Source organism: Uloborus diversus, chromosome 10 (assembly GCF_026930045.1).
Source record: "Uloborus diversus isolate 005 chromosome 10, Udiv.v.3.1, whole genome shotgun sequence".
NCBI lineage: Eukaryota > Metazoa > Arthropoda > Arachnida > Araneae > Uloboridae > Uloborus > Uloborus diversus.
In genome coordinates, this window is record NC_072740.1 from 35,871,218 (window position 1) to 35,889,384 (window position 18,167).

An 18,167-nucleotide genomic window follows, 5' to 3' on the forward strand; every position below is an offset into this window, starting at 1 on the left:
GATTGTGAAATCTATGCTCTTATAATCATTTAATTAAGTTAATGAAAATTAACTAAAAGGTGTAAAATAAAAAAATAATTATTAAATAAAACACAAAACCTGACTGTATGAAAACCAAAAAAACTAAAAAGAAAAATATATATGCGCCCAGTAGTTTAGAATGTTATTAAGTTACTACTGAATAACTACACCATCGAAATAGTTTTATAATTGATACACACATAAGACAAATCATACATTCAAAAGCAGAATAGAAGGATCAACAGTCGAGGCCCATTCAAATTTTATGGGGTTCCTTGATGGTCAAAAAGGAATGCGCCCCGACTGTTGGTCCTTCTATTCTGCTTTTGACTTTATGACTTGTCTTATGTGTGTATCGATTATAAAACTATTTCAATGGTGCAGTTATTCACTAGAACTTAATAACATTCTGAACTGCTGGGCTGATATATTTTTCTTTTTAGTTTTTTTGGTTTTTACGTAGTTGGGTTTTTTGTTTTTATTTAATAATAATTTTTTATTTTATACTTTTTGTTATTTTAACAATTTATTCACTTATTTTAGGTGTCAAACCAGAGTATCATCCTCACACCTAAGAGCCCATGTCTGGAAAAAAATTTCACTTTGTAGAAAACTTTTATTACAAATCTTTGAAGCATCTTATGTTGCATACCAGTCGCATCAGAGATCTCCAGTAAAGAACCTTTATGTATCATGTACATTTATTGAAGTTACATTCATAGATATAATTCAGATTAAAAATACTAATTAAATAAGCTTATAATATAGCATTAATCTATATTTATATGTCTGGAGATGAACCGCCCGCAGTGTTTATCTCTATATCAAGAAGTGATGAACAATGGGAGCGTTGCATCTCCAGAAATATAAATGCACATTAATACATCATTAAAAGCATATTTACCTTCATTTTTATTCTTAGTTATATGTGTGAATTGATCTTTTTAATTGGATATAAATAGTACGGGAAGGTTTGGCAACTGAAGATTAGGGATGAAACTCATATGCTGCATGCAATGCTTCCAAAAAAAAAAATTTTAATTTTTTTTTACAACGTGAAAAGCTGTTTGGACCTGGGCTCATAGAAATGAGGTCGCTAACTCTGATTTTACACTGAAAAATAAGTGTGTGTGTGTGTGTGTTTTTTTAATATTAAAATAGTGATTTTTTTTAATGATTTTAAAAAATATTTTAGGGAGAATACCCTCATGAGTATCTCAACTTGCTATAAATCTTCATGCTTTTAAACTTATCACCTCTATTTTATCAGAAGAATGTTAGTTGTCAATTTAATGCTGCCTTCTGCTCCAAATAAAAATGTTATGAAATGGCTATCAAACTGTTGAAATCTGAAGAAAAAAAAATGGAGGGTTGCTTTCTCCAAATAGTAGTATTGATGGGTGGAAACGGTGGTTATATTTAGAATTAAGAGATCATTTTACATAGGAATCAGTAAGAATGGAGTCAGAAGTACTTTGAGAAGTGTTTTTTTGCATCACAGTTTTATTAGATGCCCCCTTTGAAATTCTGACTAAAGTTTATGTTTTAGGTATGTTAGCATATTAGTTGAACTAACGAGAATTGATGGTACCAAGCATGGATCTGTAATTGCTTCTCAAATGCTGGATGTTGCTATCAGAGTTCAAGCAATTCGCAATTTTGCTGTTTCACAAATGGTTTGTATTTTAGTAACATTTCTCTGATATTATTGAAATGCATCATTTTTTTTTTTTTTTTTTTTTTTTCACTTTCTTCAAGAATTGATTGAAATAAACATGAGCAGTATTTAAATGATCACCTGTATTGAAATTCAGGGAAAATTGTGCTTTCAAAATTTTGCCTTTCATCTTAAAAGGCTAATAAATGTTCTATACAGATGCATAATAACATAAAGCATAATTATTGAAGAAATAAACAAGAAATTTATTACTTTTTATTTAATGCTTCTATAATGTAATCTAAACATTTGTATACACTCAAAAAATGGTTTATAGGTATGGATTATGTAAAATGTAGGAGTCGTGGAGGAAAAGTGGAGTAGGTTAAAATAATTTAGCTTTTTCAAAATAAACAAATTAGAAATTTGTTTTGAAATTGTACTAAATTAAGAAAAGCTATGTACTTTATAATAAAACTTGCATTGAAACATTATTTTTAATTTTTGGCAATAAATTTGTTCCTTCAAAAAAAAAAAAAAAAAAAAAAACTTTCATAGGCAAAATGAAAAATAAAAGATTTTTCTAATGAAATAATTTCTATTTGATTGTTAAAAATATTTTTGATCAAATGAATGAGTAAATAAAAGAATAAATGAAAAAATAAATTTTAAAAAATGAAGCAATAAAACTAATAATTAAATTATTTATGTATCAGAAAAAAGTAAATAAGTAATAAATAAATAGAAAACAAGTGAATGAATAAATAGGTGATAATTTACTTAAAAATGTAGGTATGTAAATGAATACATAAATGACTTAATAAATAATTAAATAAGGGGAAAAAAATTCATTAAGCTATCAGTAGATCTTAATTAGTACTACAAATGTTAAAGACAAAAACTATCCTTTTGTTACAAAAAAAATTATTTTTGATAAACTGCAAAATATTATAATATGTGTATCAAATTTTGAAAAATAACTTGTAATATTATATACCTTGACCTTTAGATGTATTTATTTTTTGACTGGAATCAACTGTATGTTAATATGGGCCGAAAAACACATTTTTTTTTTCAATGATGGATAGTGGGGAAATGGTGCCATTGGTGGAGCAAAGTACACATAAAAAAATTTAAAAAATTTCCCAATTTCTTGATTTGCAGCAGTTGGATTGAAGTTTCAACCAAATGCTGTTTTAAGCCAAATTAGTAAAAATAATATTTTTCTATTTTTGATGACGGGTAGCTTGGATAAGGTTCCTTTGGTGGCACTAAAATTCTCATGAAAAATTTGATGGTATGTAGTATAGTTCTTTCCTGCGGGGAATTGGTGGCAATTTCCTGTTTATTTTAACATTTTCAATAAATTTTGTCAAATAGTAATATGAAGGAAGTAAATAAGTACAAATAGTCCCCATATAAGTGTTTTTTCTTGTAAAAATCCAGTTTTTTCGGATCTTTTCCAGATTTGGCACAAATGTCCCTTTGACTCTCTGGAATTTCCCTGTATTCATCCTGCTATGGGGGATCTTATAAGAACTATCCTATATGCCAGCCATATAAGATAGGATATTAGAACCCAGTTTTCAGCAGATCTATTCCAAATTTGGCATTATGTCCTTTATGCTTGGGAATTCCAATAGGGTTGTCTTCGTCCAGCTATGGGGGGGGGGGGGGGGGGCCAAACACCCATAGGGGGCTTTCTTGTAAAAATCCAGTTTTCATAAAATCTTTTCCAAATTTGGCCCAGATGTCCTTTGGTTCTCAGAAATTCACATTGGGTAGCATTCTTATGGGGTACTATCCCATGTGAACTCCTGAGCATTAAAAGACCTATGGGCCAAATTTAGAAAAGTGCCAGCCAAAACTGAATTTCTGTAGGGAAAAACCCCCTAAAAATATATTTATTTACTCATTCATTCATCAATTTATGATGATTTAAACTAGCAGTTCCAACTATTGTATACTACTTAAAATAGTGTTCTGGTTTGAAATAATAGTATTTTCAAAGTTTTTGCAGTTACATTCATATCTTCCAAATTTAATTTATAGAATCAAAAATATATTAAGTTGCTAATTATCTCACACACATAATTGCAACTGATGAGGGTATGGGACAACTTCACCATAAAACATATGAAGTTAAATTGTTACTGGTGTTAGAGGAATGATTTTCAGTCAAAACATCTTTTATATACAGGGTGTTCCGTTTTAAAATGCATGACCTTTATTTTCTCAATCGGTAGGCCTAGATGTATACTTCCAATAGCAGAAATGTTCAAAATCAAATGCAGAGTTAAGATATTGAAAATTTAAAGCAAAAATGAGTTAAAAATACAGAATTTAACTTTTTATACGGGCCCTAGGTCCCCTAACTAATGTTTAGAGAAATAATTTCCATTGAAAACTATTGCTGACACAAAAAACTCTTGAGACACAAAATACTTCACATTTGTGCAACCAAAACTCAAGGAGATATTATAGTTCAAAGTTTTAAGAGACCATGCAGAAGATGAGATTGGAACTTATCGCCCTTTCAGAAGAATGACAAGTTGTTGAAGTAAAAAAACAAAGTATTTATATTTTTCATTGCTATTCAAAAATAAATGCAAATGTTGTGCCATGATACACAAAAAAATCTACAAAACTCGAACAATTTGAAAAACCACACTCTATGCACACATATAATTTTAAACACTTGTTAACTGCTATATTTTCCCTCAAAAAGTGTTATTGACGACAAGTAAAAAGTGGTGTATGTCACAAAATGCCGCGTTTTATATCTCGGTAAATGGGTCGTACTAATTTCAAACTTTTTGTGTTGGAATTATTTTTTAGTGGAGATTATTTCCCTAAATATAAGTTAGGGGACCTAGTGCCCGTATTTTGTATTTTTTTATTTATTTTTATTTACACTTCAAACTTTCAATATCTGAACTCTGCATCTGATTTTGAACATTTTTGCGATTGGAAGTATACATCTAGGACTAACGGCTGCAAAAATATAAGTCTTGCTGGTTAAAATGGAACACACTGTATGACTATTCAGGAATGCCACCCCTCCCTAATACCACCAAAAACAAGAACCCCCCAAACACCCCTGAGAATTCAATAGCGCACTGTGCGGCATGACCCGCCCCTCCCCCTGAGTGGGCAAGCAAAGAAACTATGTTGAAACATTGCGATGTATCGGAATATTACAATGTTATACTGCAAATAGATCGGGATGTTAAAATCTGCAGCATCCGTCAGCTCTAGTGGTGTTGCAAACTTAAAATATTTTACCATTTCATTTTATCCCAAATTCCCCTATATTGCAAATAAACCTGCTGTTGTGAGTTCAATTATGGATTTAATTTTTAAACCTAATATACGTTTTTACTCCAGCTATTTATCATTCTGGTCACTACAGGAAGATGGTATTTTAAAAACAAATGACTAAAATTTGGAGCGATACATTTTAACATATACTAGCTATTTATATAAAACTGAAAATGATTTGATTTTAATAGCACTACACACTCTACATTGATGACACTAGATAGCTTGAAATATGCTATTGCAGATTCAAAACTAGCAATCAAAGTTTTTAAACTTCCTTTTACTGTTTGGAGCAAATATTGTTTGACTTAACAGATACCTGCTGATTTGAATTTATTTCAACCCAATTTATCTTCTCTCTTTAGTTTCTATCTAAAAATATAAGTAATGCTAAACAGATATTTAAAAGAAAATATGATGGAAACAAAGGCCTATGCTCCTAAAATTCTGCCCCTAGTTCTATGGCATCCAGGTGTAAAATTCTATTAATAAATTTTGGGAGCTCTTTGGACATTTATGATTTGCTATTGTAGTTTTTTGGTTAATTAATTTTTATGTACACAAATTTTGATGTTATGTTTTGTGTTATCTTTTCTGCACTATGAGAATATTTCTATTGTTTATCAATTGATGAAATTTTTTTCTAGGCCATTCTGTTAAAAAATGCTCACTTATTGCAAGGAAGTTCTGACAGAAATAGTATTTCTGAAGTTCTTTATGCTGCAGCTTGGATTTGTGGTGAATTTTCAGAGTAAGGATGTTTTCTTCGATCAGCTATTCAATTTTCCTTTGTACTGGTTGACTTAATTGATTTTTTCCTACTCATTCTGACTTATCTAAACCTTGAATTACTATAAAACCTTGATTATCTAAAACTTTTTAGCAGTTACATTGTTTAACCGATGTCAGTTTCCTTAAATTTTATTTTAATATTATAGTAAAAAGAGCCAAGTTTGTGCCACTTTTTGTGTACCATGAATTTTGAAGGGTATGCAAAATATTGTTTTGGTAACTTTTCCTAAGACAACAGCTAATTTTTAGCTTTCATCTCATTAAAAAAAGGAAAATTTATATTAAGCCAACTTGTTGCAGATTTGGAACATCCATGGCACATTCTAACCCCCCTGATTGTGGCTATTTTGTGTCAGAATGTTTTCCTTTGATTGCATATATTAAAATCTGTGTCATAACCTCATGCTAACAAACAGTTGGTGTTTGTTTAGTGTAAACCATTTAACTGAGAAAATACTCTATCGAAGGCAAAAATTTGGCAATTCGATTGACAAACAAATGTTTTTCTTCAAAAGTAAATACTGTTTGACCTCCTATTTGTTTGGATGCAAATTAAACATCTTCAGGGTCAAAGTATTTCCATGGATGGCCACGGTAAAACTGGGTCTTCAAAAAGACACCACTTGTTCTCTGAAAGTGCATGCAAATAGGAGAGAAGCTTTCACATCATGTAAAATTTCATATACCATTAATGTTTAAAGTAAATGGAATAAAAGCAACAATTGTAGTTTAAGGAAATGTGTATTACATTCAAACCAAAAGATTACACATGGTCAAACAAAATTTTATACTTTCCTTACAATAGGCTCCAACAATTTTGCAGATAAAACTACACACTTTTCAAGAGAAGAATTAATCCAAAAGAAAAAGCCTGATTCATGGCACATTTTAGGTTATTTTCAATAACAAATTCATATTGAAAAATTTCAAAGCACGTATTAATGCGCATTGAACATTTTACACTCATAGGTAGTGTTATGTTTTTTGTTGTGCTTTCAGCAAACTACACATCTCCGTCTAAATTCTTTGCCTTCTCTTTTGATGTATCATTTTAGAAAGTAACTACTACGTGAAGAACTCTAATAAAAATAATTTATAGTTGTTTCAGCTTTGTGCCCAAAAGATTCATAAATGGATCAATCATAGATTAAGATTTTTCCTCCTCAGAAAGATAACGTGTTCACCATGGCTACAAAAATGAATATATAAGAAAAACCTCTTGCTAGAATATCTCCTATTAAATCCCATTATAAATGGAATGAAAACTGGAAATAGCCACTTTTGTTTCCCTTCTAACTTACTAGCACATGTTCATATTTTCTTTCACGAAATCCAATAAATCACTGACACTTGAGGGACCCCATTCCATTCTGGCGTCAGAGAGAGAAATACAGTCGTACCTTGTTGTCACCACACCTCTGGGACTGTCAACAAAGTGTCGCCATAGCCAGAGCGACGTCATAACTAAAATACAGTCGAGCCTCCATATATCAAACTTCCACACATCAAAATTTTCTATATATCAAAATCCCAGCAATTTTCAATGTTCATTACATAGAAAAATTGTTTCTGTATATCGAAAAATTCTCTATATATCGAAAAAAAATTCGAGACATTCGTAGATTTTTTTTTTTTCCACTTTAGACAGTTAGTCTCATGAAAAATGAAGGTTAGAACAGAAAATTATGTTTACTAAAGGTTAATAAGAAACTCATAAGAAATCTGGGTTTGAGGGGTGTGTAGATAGCTCGTTGTTCCATTCTGGAGTTCTTAAATTCCCTCAAGTTTATTTCAAATCTTAGTTGTAACCAGTAACACTAAAATAAGTTTCAAGTTATCCTTTTTGTCTGTTGATTATCATTCCTAGTCTTATATTAGCTTCAGTAAAAATCATTCAAGTGAAGTAGATTTGATTTTTTACTTTTCTCTTGATTACATTGTCAAAACGAAAATCCCCTAATGTTGCGAATCAAGTTGAACTGCCGAAGAATGAAGATACAAAAATGTCATTTCTGTTATTTTTTCAGTTATTAACTTTCGTTTAATCCGATGCTCGTATAAATTAGAAATTGGGTTTCATGCACAAAAATTAGCTTTAATTTTAATGTTTTAGGAAATTTTTATGATAAAATAAGATCGTTTCTATATATCGAATTTTTTGCCGGCAATTTGCTACTTCGATATATGGAGTTCCGACTGTATTTTAAAAATTCATTATTAAACATTAGTTCCCAATAAAATTAGATTTAATAAAGAAATTAATAGCGTTTCTGCTTTTAGATAGATTCAACTAATCTTAATTTTAGTTATTGATGTATAACAAAAATTCTTTTTAAAAAAACTTCACTTATTATTATTATTTTTTTTTTTTTTTTTTTGAATTCTGCAATAGTTTCCAGTGAGTGTTTGCTAAACTTTCAAATAACATTTTTAACATCCCTCCTTTCCACGAAATTATCAGCAAGAAACCAATTCAAGACTCCACTTTTGTCCGCAATTTGATTAGATTTTGATGGTTAAGCCTCACCTTTCGAAGGTGAAAAAATCCTTTTTAATTCTTTTATCCATTTTAGAGTTGTGTGTCCCTTTTAAATATAATGAGGAGCTCTTATCTCTTTTTCTTTCATGGGAGAAGCTTGTAGTGACTTGAGTCCCTATATAGAAGCCTACAGCTTGAGGTAGCTATGGTCTTTCTCTTCTCCTGCTATTTCTCTCGTCCAGTATCACAATCCAAAAGCTTTGAATTCCTTTCTGTTGTCCCTCTTTTCAAAGTCTGAAACCTGTACCTTTCAGAACTTATCTAATCGTCCCCCATCACTTTTGAGGTGTCATGCCTGGTCAAATCTCTCGTCTGAGTCCAAAGCTCCTACAACAAACATTTGCAGATACTTTCATCATTTTGAGGAAAATTTTTCAATTGCAAAGAAATATTTGATCCAATCTGAGCAGCTCCGTGTGTCATCGTAACCAGAGTTGCCCCCAAAAAACTGTTGTAAAACCCGGAGCCACTTAACATTAAAACTGTATGGCATAGGTTCGGGTCTTTGAATGACATGACATCCAGAGTGTCATGAAATTCGAATGTCGCGATAACAAGGTTTGACTGTACTAATGTTCAAGGCCAATAATTTGAACGGATCATGGATAAGTAATGCCATCCGATAGTAAACATTTTGTTCCAAGAAACCAAGACACAAACAAGCTTGGTTCCGATGGCTGTGTAGCATTTGCTGTAATGTAGGGAAGCGTCTTTCATCTGTGAAGAGCATCTATCGCTGATGCAGAAATGTGTCGTTCATCCCAAACGGGTTAATCATAATTCCTGAAAGCAAAATGCAGTCAGAATTGGAGAGACATCTCAACCGAAAAAGTTAACAATAAGTAATTAAGCAGCATTTAATGATAAAATTACAGATATAATAAATTAAATTTTAGTTTAATGCAACTAATTAGATTCAATTAATGTAGTTTTCAATTATTCAATAACAAGGCTAAAGTCATAAGAAAATAATACTTCACTCACTTTTTTTTTTATTTTTGCTCTAAAATATTTCTAATAAGGATTTGCTTACTTTTTGAATAACCATTTAAACAATCAACAATCATGCATTCTACAACGTTTATTTTAAAATGAATAAAATAAGGAGTTTTCTATTAATACCAGCTAATTAACTCATCTACTTCTAGTACCTTTATATTGCCCGTCATTTAAATGGCCAAATCCCACTGTTTTTGAGATGACATGCGTAGGGTACAAATACAAGTCTCTTATTGCTTGCCAGAAATTCCTACATTAAACTCTACCCGGAGTTTTCATTATTTTACAGCAAAAACTTCAGTTTAGAAAACTACTTTTCCATGCAGAGTGAATATCTCTCAAGTACAGCTAAGAAGCTATCGCAGGACCAGCACCAAAATTAACTCTAAACCCTATAAATTTTGTGTCACACGCTCTCTTTGCCTTGATTTTTAAATTTTTTTTAAAGCTGGACAAAGTCTACAGGAGTCTGATAGTTGACTCCTTCAATTACCCTGAAACTTTCAGGATGTATTAGTAACATTGTCATTAGAAAAAGAAGCTTCTTTCCTCTCAAATTTAACTTATTGGCTCTTGAGTACAGGTCAAAGTTTAAGGTTTGTGAATATATGGTACTAAATATATGATCATCTTGCTCCAAAAACAATGAGTGTCCTATGCCATTTTTTAAAAATGTGTGTAGTAACTTTTTTGCCTTGTTTGTGTCCGGATATTTGCTAAAGCCGTGCGTGACCCTCAGAAGTAAGTATAGGATGAATTACTTACCATAGTATAGTGCTCAAAAAAAAAAAAAAAAAAAAAAAACAGAAAACAAAATGAGATGCGCACAGAGTTATTAACCCAGAAACTTGGCTTTTCTTTTTTTAAATCTCCAATTTTGAAACCGTTTAACTACTAAAGCAAAGAGTAACCCATGTTATTTTCTGTTTTTCTGAGTACTATACTATAGTGAGTAATTCACCCTATACTTATTTCGAAGGGTCACTCACAACTTTAGCAGATATCAATAAACAAACACCGCAAAAAAAGTTACGAAAATAGCATTTTCAATTGACCTTTGCCCCTCAAAAACTAAGAGTGAGCCACCAAATTATTTATGCTAGCCTGTATCTAGTATCAAGTAGTATCTACATTTGAAAGAATTGGCTTGGTTCACACATTGCTTTTGGAGCAAAGCGATCGTATATTTAGTACCATCTATTCACAACCTTAAACTTTGACCTCTACTCAGGGACAAACAAATCAGACTTAAGAAAAAAGAAACTTCACTTTTTTTTTCATAATAGTACTACAAAAACAACCTGAAATTTTCATGAAAATTGAAGACATCAACTACCAAATGTTTCCTTTGATCCCCATATTAAATCTTTTGTGATACTTCCTATTGATGTATTCTATGTTAAAAGCTCTTTCTTATAAAAGTTTGTACAAATCAAATCAACTTTTTAAAGATTTATGCATTCTTCAAATTTTCCCTTAGGTGCTGTTAGTTTTTTCTTTCTTTTTTTTTCTTTTTTAGAGCTTTTGAAGGAATACCACTAAAATAACTAAGTCAAACAGTATGTTTGCACAATTTGCATCAAAAGCTGTTTTTAATAAAGTTTTTGCTACGCAAAACATTTTATTCAAGATTAATATGTTCTTTAGATTAGTTTCATAAAAGCTTCTTGTTTTTTCATGCATATTCTACATCAATACTTCTTTCCCTTAAAGTTTGTTGAATGCAGTTCAGGATTTATATTTGCATTAAATTTCCCTGTAGATTGCTAGTGTTGACTTTTTGGAGACTGTTCAAAGTTTAATGAAAAATTGTTCTATTCAAAGAACAAAAAATGGGGATTATTGTGCAAGATCTCTCAAATAGACAAAAAGATTCGGCGAGGGACAGAGACACTCACCTACAGACACACTTATATCCATCTATTTCCCTGTTTTAAAGCCCTGCTTTCATTTTTTCATTTTCAATATTTCTTTAAGTCTTTTATATTTTTGTTTTTTGAGATGTTTTAATCATACATAAGGCCTTTAATGCCTCTTTCTTTCTTTCTTTTTTTTTTTACTTTTATGGGAAAGTGGGCTTGTGTAAAAGGGATTAATATTATTATCTCAAAAAATATCTCAGGTGGGGCTATAATTGCAAGCTTTGATTTTTTTATTTAACTACAAATTAGTTTGGTATTACTTATCCTAGTTTAAACTTAAATTATGTTTTTATTGCTACTGTAACTGACCATTCATTTATTTTGAGTAGTATGTTCTTCTCAATGCAAGAGCATTTCTCCATCTCCTGATAAAACATATATTATTTTATTTCAGAATGCTTTCAGATCCTTTTGATACTCTAGAGGCAATGATGGATCCAAAAGTCATGTTTCTCCCATCTCACATTCAAAGTATTTTTGTTCAAAATGCAACAAAATTGTATGCTCGTGTATTAGAGCTAAGCGAAGCAAATGATGATTCAGAAAAGGCTTCTGCAGTATCCCATTTGTTAGTGGAGACTATGCCTATGTTTGTACAAAGTGCTGATTTAGAAGTACAGGAAAGAGTAAGTAATGGGGCTTTTCTAGTATTTACGTTGATAAGATAGTTTCTGCTTTTACCTAGTTGATACAGCATTATATGCAATTTTTTTTTAAATTTCTTTTTCTTTAATATATTTTCTTGTTTCATTGTATAGTATGGGTGGTTTTCAAAACGATTAACAGTTTGGTGTCCTGACTTTTTCCCATTCAATTTAATGTTGATAAAATTATTTTTTGGCATTGCATAAAGCTTTAAATAAAGTTAGGCATGTAGTGAAGCATTGTTTTGCATTAAATTCATAGCATTTAGTGTCTTTTTTAATGGTTGTAAATTAAAAAGCCTTTTCTATTACTTAGCTAGTAATGAAAATTTCCTTGTCCTGACTAGAAAGTTTGCATAGTCTTTATCTTTTTTGTATACTTTCAAGCAGTTTTTTTTTTTTTTTTTTTTTTTGTGCGTTAAGGAAATAAGTGATATTTGTTAGTTAAATACAATGAAATTGATTATACTGAACTGCTCATCTAACATTTTAAATTTTCAATGCAGTTTGTGTCCTTAAGTGTAACTCATAAGTGTTACCCCTGGGAATTAAATATTTTTTCATGTGCAAAATATTTCTTTATCGTAATTAGCAACAGTGTTAGGGAAGCCGTATTTGTTTCTTCTTAGAATGTGTAAGCCTAAAAGATGGATATATTTATTTCTTATATGTTGTATATATTGGAATGTACTATTCAATGTGAAGAGTATTTTAATCATCTCTCATGAGTGTTACCCATTTATTTTGTAAAGTTGTTTTTTTTTTTAAGTATAGAAATATATAGCTAGGCAGTAATGTATTTTTTGTTTAGGAAACAAGAAACCTAACTAAATTTTCAAAAACACCGATAGAATTTATTCCAGCGAAGAATTCATCTATAAATCTCATGAGTGTTACTTTGAACAGGTAACATTCATCAGAAGGGAGTAACACTCATGATAAAAGAAACCCAAATAATAAGTAGATCTATATAGTTATATTGTATTACCTTTAACTAATATCTGTATCAAAGAGTAATATTTTTTCCCACATGTATATAATATAATAAATTAACATTTATTAAAAATTGAAGAGTGGACCACATTGAAGGTGGAACGCTAATGTTTGCAAAAATGAAATTTGTGTGTGTTGTTTAGGAAAAAACTCTTAATGCTTAAGAATCTCTTAAAAATTGGTTTCAATATTGAAATTTTTTAACTATTCATAGTAATTATAATGAAAACATTTAATGTTTAATTTAATATGTTTATCCTTTACCCCTTTACTTAGGAAACAAAGTATCACTCATGAGAAAAAACAGTTATACAAATAGTTAAAATTTCTTAAATAAAGAAATAGTTATACCACTTTAACTTATTACTAAGTATTTCTGATAGTTTAAACAAGATTTGTTAGATTATTTGTTTTTAGAAAACAAAATACAGAATGTTTTATAAAAGTAACACTTATGCAAAAAACAGACTTGCCAAGAAGTTTTTTTGAATTTCGAGAAATCTAAGCAAATTAACTCACAAATAATCGCCTAGTTAAAAAGCTGTAAATTGTAAGGAATTTAGCTTAAAAAAGTTTTAGTATTTATAACAACAAAAATTTTCAAATTATGTCAAACCTAATGTGTCATTGCATTTGAAAATCACCCTCATATAAGTTGTATCAGTGGTTGGAAAAACTACATTTTTTTTCTTTTTAGTAAATTACAGCTACAACTACTTTATTACAAATATAGTTAGCTACAACTAATTGGTATACAATGTAGAGACTATAAAATACTTCTGAAATGTAGTCACTACTTTGCTACTGTTAAAAAAATAATTATAAAAAGTATACACAAACATTGTTTGAAGATTGAATGAAAACTATCAAAAAGCTGCTCAAATTTATAAATTAGCTCATTTTTACATGGAATAATTACAAAGAATTATCCTTCTTTTCTTTCTTTTTTTAAACCATTTTTAAGAATAATCCTTTCAAGAAAGGATTAAAAGTTGAAAAGATCGTATAACTAGAAGCAGTCATTATTTGCTTTAAATTTTACATCAATATACATAAACAAAATATTGATTTGATGAGGAAAACATCTTTGAAACAGAAGAGAAAAAATTTTAATTTTCTACATAAGAATTAATTTAAAAGGAACTTTTATTTTGTAGGATCTAATTAATTAATTTTGAGCTTCAAGCTAGTGGTCTGGACATGGACACAATCCCCTTTCTTACACCTCTGATGAAGCGTTTTTTTAAAAACTTGATTTAAAAGTAGTTTCTAGAATGCTACTAACTCTTTTTTTTTTTTTGCAACGAACTACTCACTATTTTTTTTTTTTTTTGAGCAATCAGGATTGCTTGGATTGATTTTTTTTGGCGTCCTATCATTTTATCTCCCCCCCCCCCCCCCCCCCCGCCACCCTCCGCACCATCACCGTTGACCTGCTCCTCACGATGCTGCTCCTATAGCGAAAGCCGTCTCCAGGTTGCATCCATGTCCTACACACACGCGCACACAAACACATACACACACACAAACACATACAGACACCTACACATACACACACACAAAAACATACACGCACACATACACACAACTACCCACACATTCATGCCTGCACACAGACACAAACACATATGCCTACACACACATATACACATACGCCCCCCCCCCCCACACACATTCATACACACAACTACCCACACACTTATGCCAGCACACAGACATAAACACACATGCCTAAACACATACACATACCCCCTACACACATACACATACCCCCTGCACACAAACACACATACCCCCCACACACAAACACACACGCCTACATACACACACTCGTGATTGCGAAAAACGTAATTTGAATTCAAGGTGTCAAAATTCATTTTTTTTTAAAGTTGTGCACTACATTAGGAACTACATACTAAAAAATGTAGGTACCACGGTAGGGTCGCAACTTGTAGCGCTACTTCCTATCACTGAGTTGTATAGTATATAGTTGCACAAGAATAAATGATTGTCCTAAAATGTTTATAAATTTTATTTATTTATTTTGTTTCAGTTCATAATTTATTTTGAACTTTTTAATGTTTCCAATGGGAACAACTTTAGATGCAATAGCAAATATTTTTAAATGGATAATTTAAGTCAATAACTTGTATCACTTTTCATCATTGTTCCATATAATTAAGTGAAATAATTATTTTCAAATGCCATGTAGAACCAATTCTGTCATTCTCCATTTGCTTTTTTAAAAATGACAGCTTCCTGGATTCATGTTTTACTAAATATGATATTTTTACCAGGCATGCTGTATCCTACATTTAGCTAAACAAATACAGAAGCTTCAATCAAAAGGTGAGAAAGTTGCTTCTGAGCTTCTTTCATTGTTTGTTGGTGAATTAAATCCAGTAGCACCTAAAGCACAGAAAAAAGTGCCAATTCCTGAAGGGTATGTGATGTTTGATCTCTGATACTCAAATCAATAATCTAATCAATGTTGTTAATATAATTTGATCCTTATTTGAAGTTGAGTTCCAAAAACTATAATGATTTTATTCATTGCAGTGCAACATAATTTATTTTGTTTAATAAAAATTGATACATGATCTGCAACCACTCAATCTAGCTTTCATCATCACCATCCTTTCATTGCGAGTTTCTCATTTTAAGCTGCTCTTCATGTTTATGGTTCTATAATTGAATGATCGACTGGAACAAGGCTGGATGCTTTTTTTTTTTTTACTGTTTTGCCAGTGAAATAATGTTGGTTGGTTTGTTAAAAGAGGAATTTATGTTTATTTTTATCCTCTCAAAAATGGCTCTCCTGTAAAATTCGTAGTTTCAGGGATCAAAGTCATCCTATATTTCCTATAAATCCTATATTTCACCCCCAAAAAATCCTATATTTTCGGTACCCCAGAAAAATTCTACACCTTATGCATAACGAGTTGTGTGACCTTTCATTGAAAGTTATGCCCTGCTTCATCAAAAAAGAAACTTTTAAAGGGAAAACTTGTGAAAATTTACTTGAGTTTGATCTAATAAAAGATTTGAAATTTCATGTTGATAAAACATTTCCCTGATAGCCCCAAATGTAAAACAAAAACATTTATTCAAGTTGAAAAATAAAGTATCCTGCACTTGGCCTAAATTTTATAATTTTCTTCAAAAAACTAGTAGTTTTCCATACATATTTTTTTAACATGAGACAAATTTTCAGAAATAATAAACACTAAAAAATATAAATAATAAAGTAGGTAATTAGCATTAAGTAGCAGATTTTGCTCTCATGCAATATTTAAATCTCACATACTCAAAAATATGGGTTTTTTCATGTTTCAATTAAATTTTTCATTTTAAATACATTATTCTTTTTATTCATTTGCAAATGTTTATTTAAATATGTATTAGCTAATGATTTTTGAAATTGTTTTTTAGTATAAATTTATGTATAATTTTTTTAAAAATAAATAGGAAAAAATCTTTTTTTTTTTTTTTTAAAGGCCTCTATCTCTATGCTTCAATATTTTTTAATTTGGATAAATGTTTTTCAAGTGTGCTGCATTGCACAACTGGATCATTTTTTTGAATTTACATCAGCATTTTCCACTGTGTTTTACAGAGTCTTTTATCACTCTGAGAGCAACAGTTGTGTCTAAACTCATGTTTGGTTTGTCACTAGTCACAATTCTTTTGTTAAGCTTCTCTCCTCGGAAGTTTGGCCATGAGAGAAAGTCAGGACAGCCTTAACAAGTTTGATCAAATTAGGGTAGAGCAGTTTTTCATCCTGCAGGTTAAAGATGAAATTCCAATACTTATTGATGGGGTTATCTGCTATTCTCAGGAATATCTTCGTCATTGATGTACATTATGGTGTATCCAAAAAAAAGTAAATTGTTTTTCTAAATTGCACACCCTCTTATATTTTCCTTTTATGTCAAAACTATAAAAATTTTCATATAATTTTAACAACGCCAACTCGTGCCAACTTGCATCTGAAATTGTGAACCAGCACTTATGTACTAGGTTGAATCGAGAATTTTTTTTGGGGAAAATTCGATATTTCATGTTGATAAAACATTGCCCTTTAGCCTTATATGTACCACAAATATAAGGAACAGAGTGAAAAAAAATCTAGAAGAAAAAAGAAGGCAAAATGTAAAACCTAAACCGAATGATGTAACAAAAAATCTTCTTGAGATAAACTAAAAGGATTTAAGGAAAGCATAAATATTCAGCTCGTGCAATGATAGAGGAAGGGAATACAAAATTAAAAATTAATACTCAAATGTAAATGCATGATTGACATTAAAGCTGGGCAAGCCCTAATAGGCGCTGTTATTAAAAAATTTAAAAGCTGCTCAGAAAGTGTCAAGCAGTTCTGTGTAATTTGCTGTTAAACCATTTTGATTTTTAATTGAAATAAATTGTTATTTCCCATATTAGCATCATTGTTTTTTTGGTTTTTTTTGGTGTGTGTGTGTGTGTGAGAGAGAGAAGTTTAAATTTTTGTATTCTGACAGTAAAGAATCAATAAGGCATGTCTAACAATTTTTGTATACATCTTTTTTCATCAGTGGCACTAAAAGGTAACTTTTTTATGCTGTGTATGCAAAATTTAATCAGTTTTTGGTGTCCTATAAATTCTATATTTTTTTCTAAATATGTCCTATATTTTTTTCAAAAAATGTCCTACATTTCGTCAGTTGGTCACTTTGATCCCTATGGTTTGTAACACCCAACATTGTTCCAGCCAACCATTCAATTGTTGAATGATGAATTGAAATGACTTGCACATTTTCTCAACCTTTTGCTGTTAGTGCTAAGTTTGTATATTCTTTTTCATTCCTGTTATTGCAATAAATTTCCATATGCTTGATTCTATTGTGGTTTTCATACATATTAATTTCAAAAGTTCTGTGTATGCTGTTTTGAGGGTATGCTGTTCTATTCTGTGTATGCTGTTCTAAACTTATGAGAATTTAAGTATGAATAAATATTTTGAATGCTGGAAAAAGTGTATCTACCAGGGATGCAGCAAAGAGTTGGGTGTCAAATACCCCAGAGTGCTTAATTTTAACCCAGGTTCCTAATCCTAGCATGGTTGCTATATACAGGTAAAGGCTGTTGGGACTAACCCAAAAAGAATTTTAGCTATGCTAGTGTTTTCTAGTGTAAAATAGTTGACAATTAAAACTAACTTGTTCTATTTGAATATGAGGTATGATTTGAGTAATGACAGCTATTGTCTCAAACTGCTTCTACAGCTGTGCTAATTAGCACTA

At 30.6% G+C, this 18,167-nt stretch overlaps 1 protein-coding gene across 1 annotated transcript in view; it reads left to right on the top strand.

The window, feature by feature from the left end:
- LOC129231871 (AP-3 complex subunit delta-1-like) overlaps window positions 1-18,167 on the top strand; it is a 189,039-nt gene that overhangs the window by 116,620 nt on the left and 54,252 nt on the right. Inside the window, exons 14-17 of the mRNA XM_054866261.1 lie at window positions 1,571-1,697; window positions 5,647-5,750; window positions 11,646-11,877; window positions 15,186-15,331. Coding sequence (XP_054722236.1) covers window positions 1,571-1,697; window positions 5,647-5,750; window positions 11,646-11,877; window positions 15,186-15,331 — 609 coding nt within the window. The remainder of the gene's footprint in view (window positions 1-1,570; window positions 1,698-5,646; window positions 5,751-11,645; window positions 11,878-15,185; window positions 15,332-18,167) is intronic.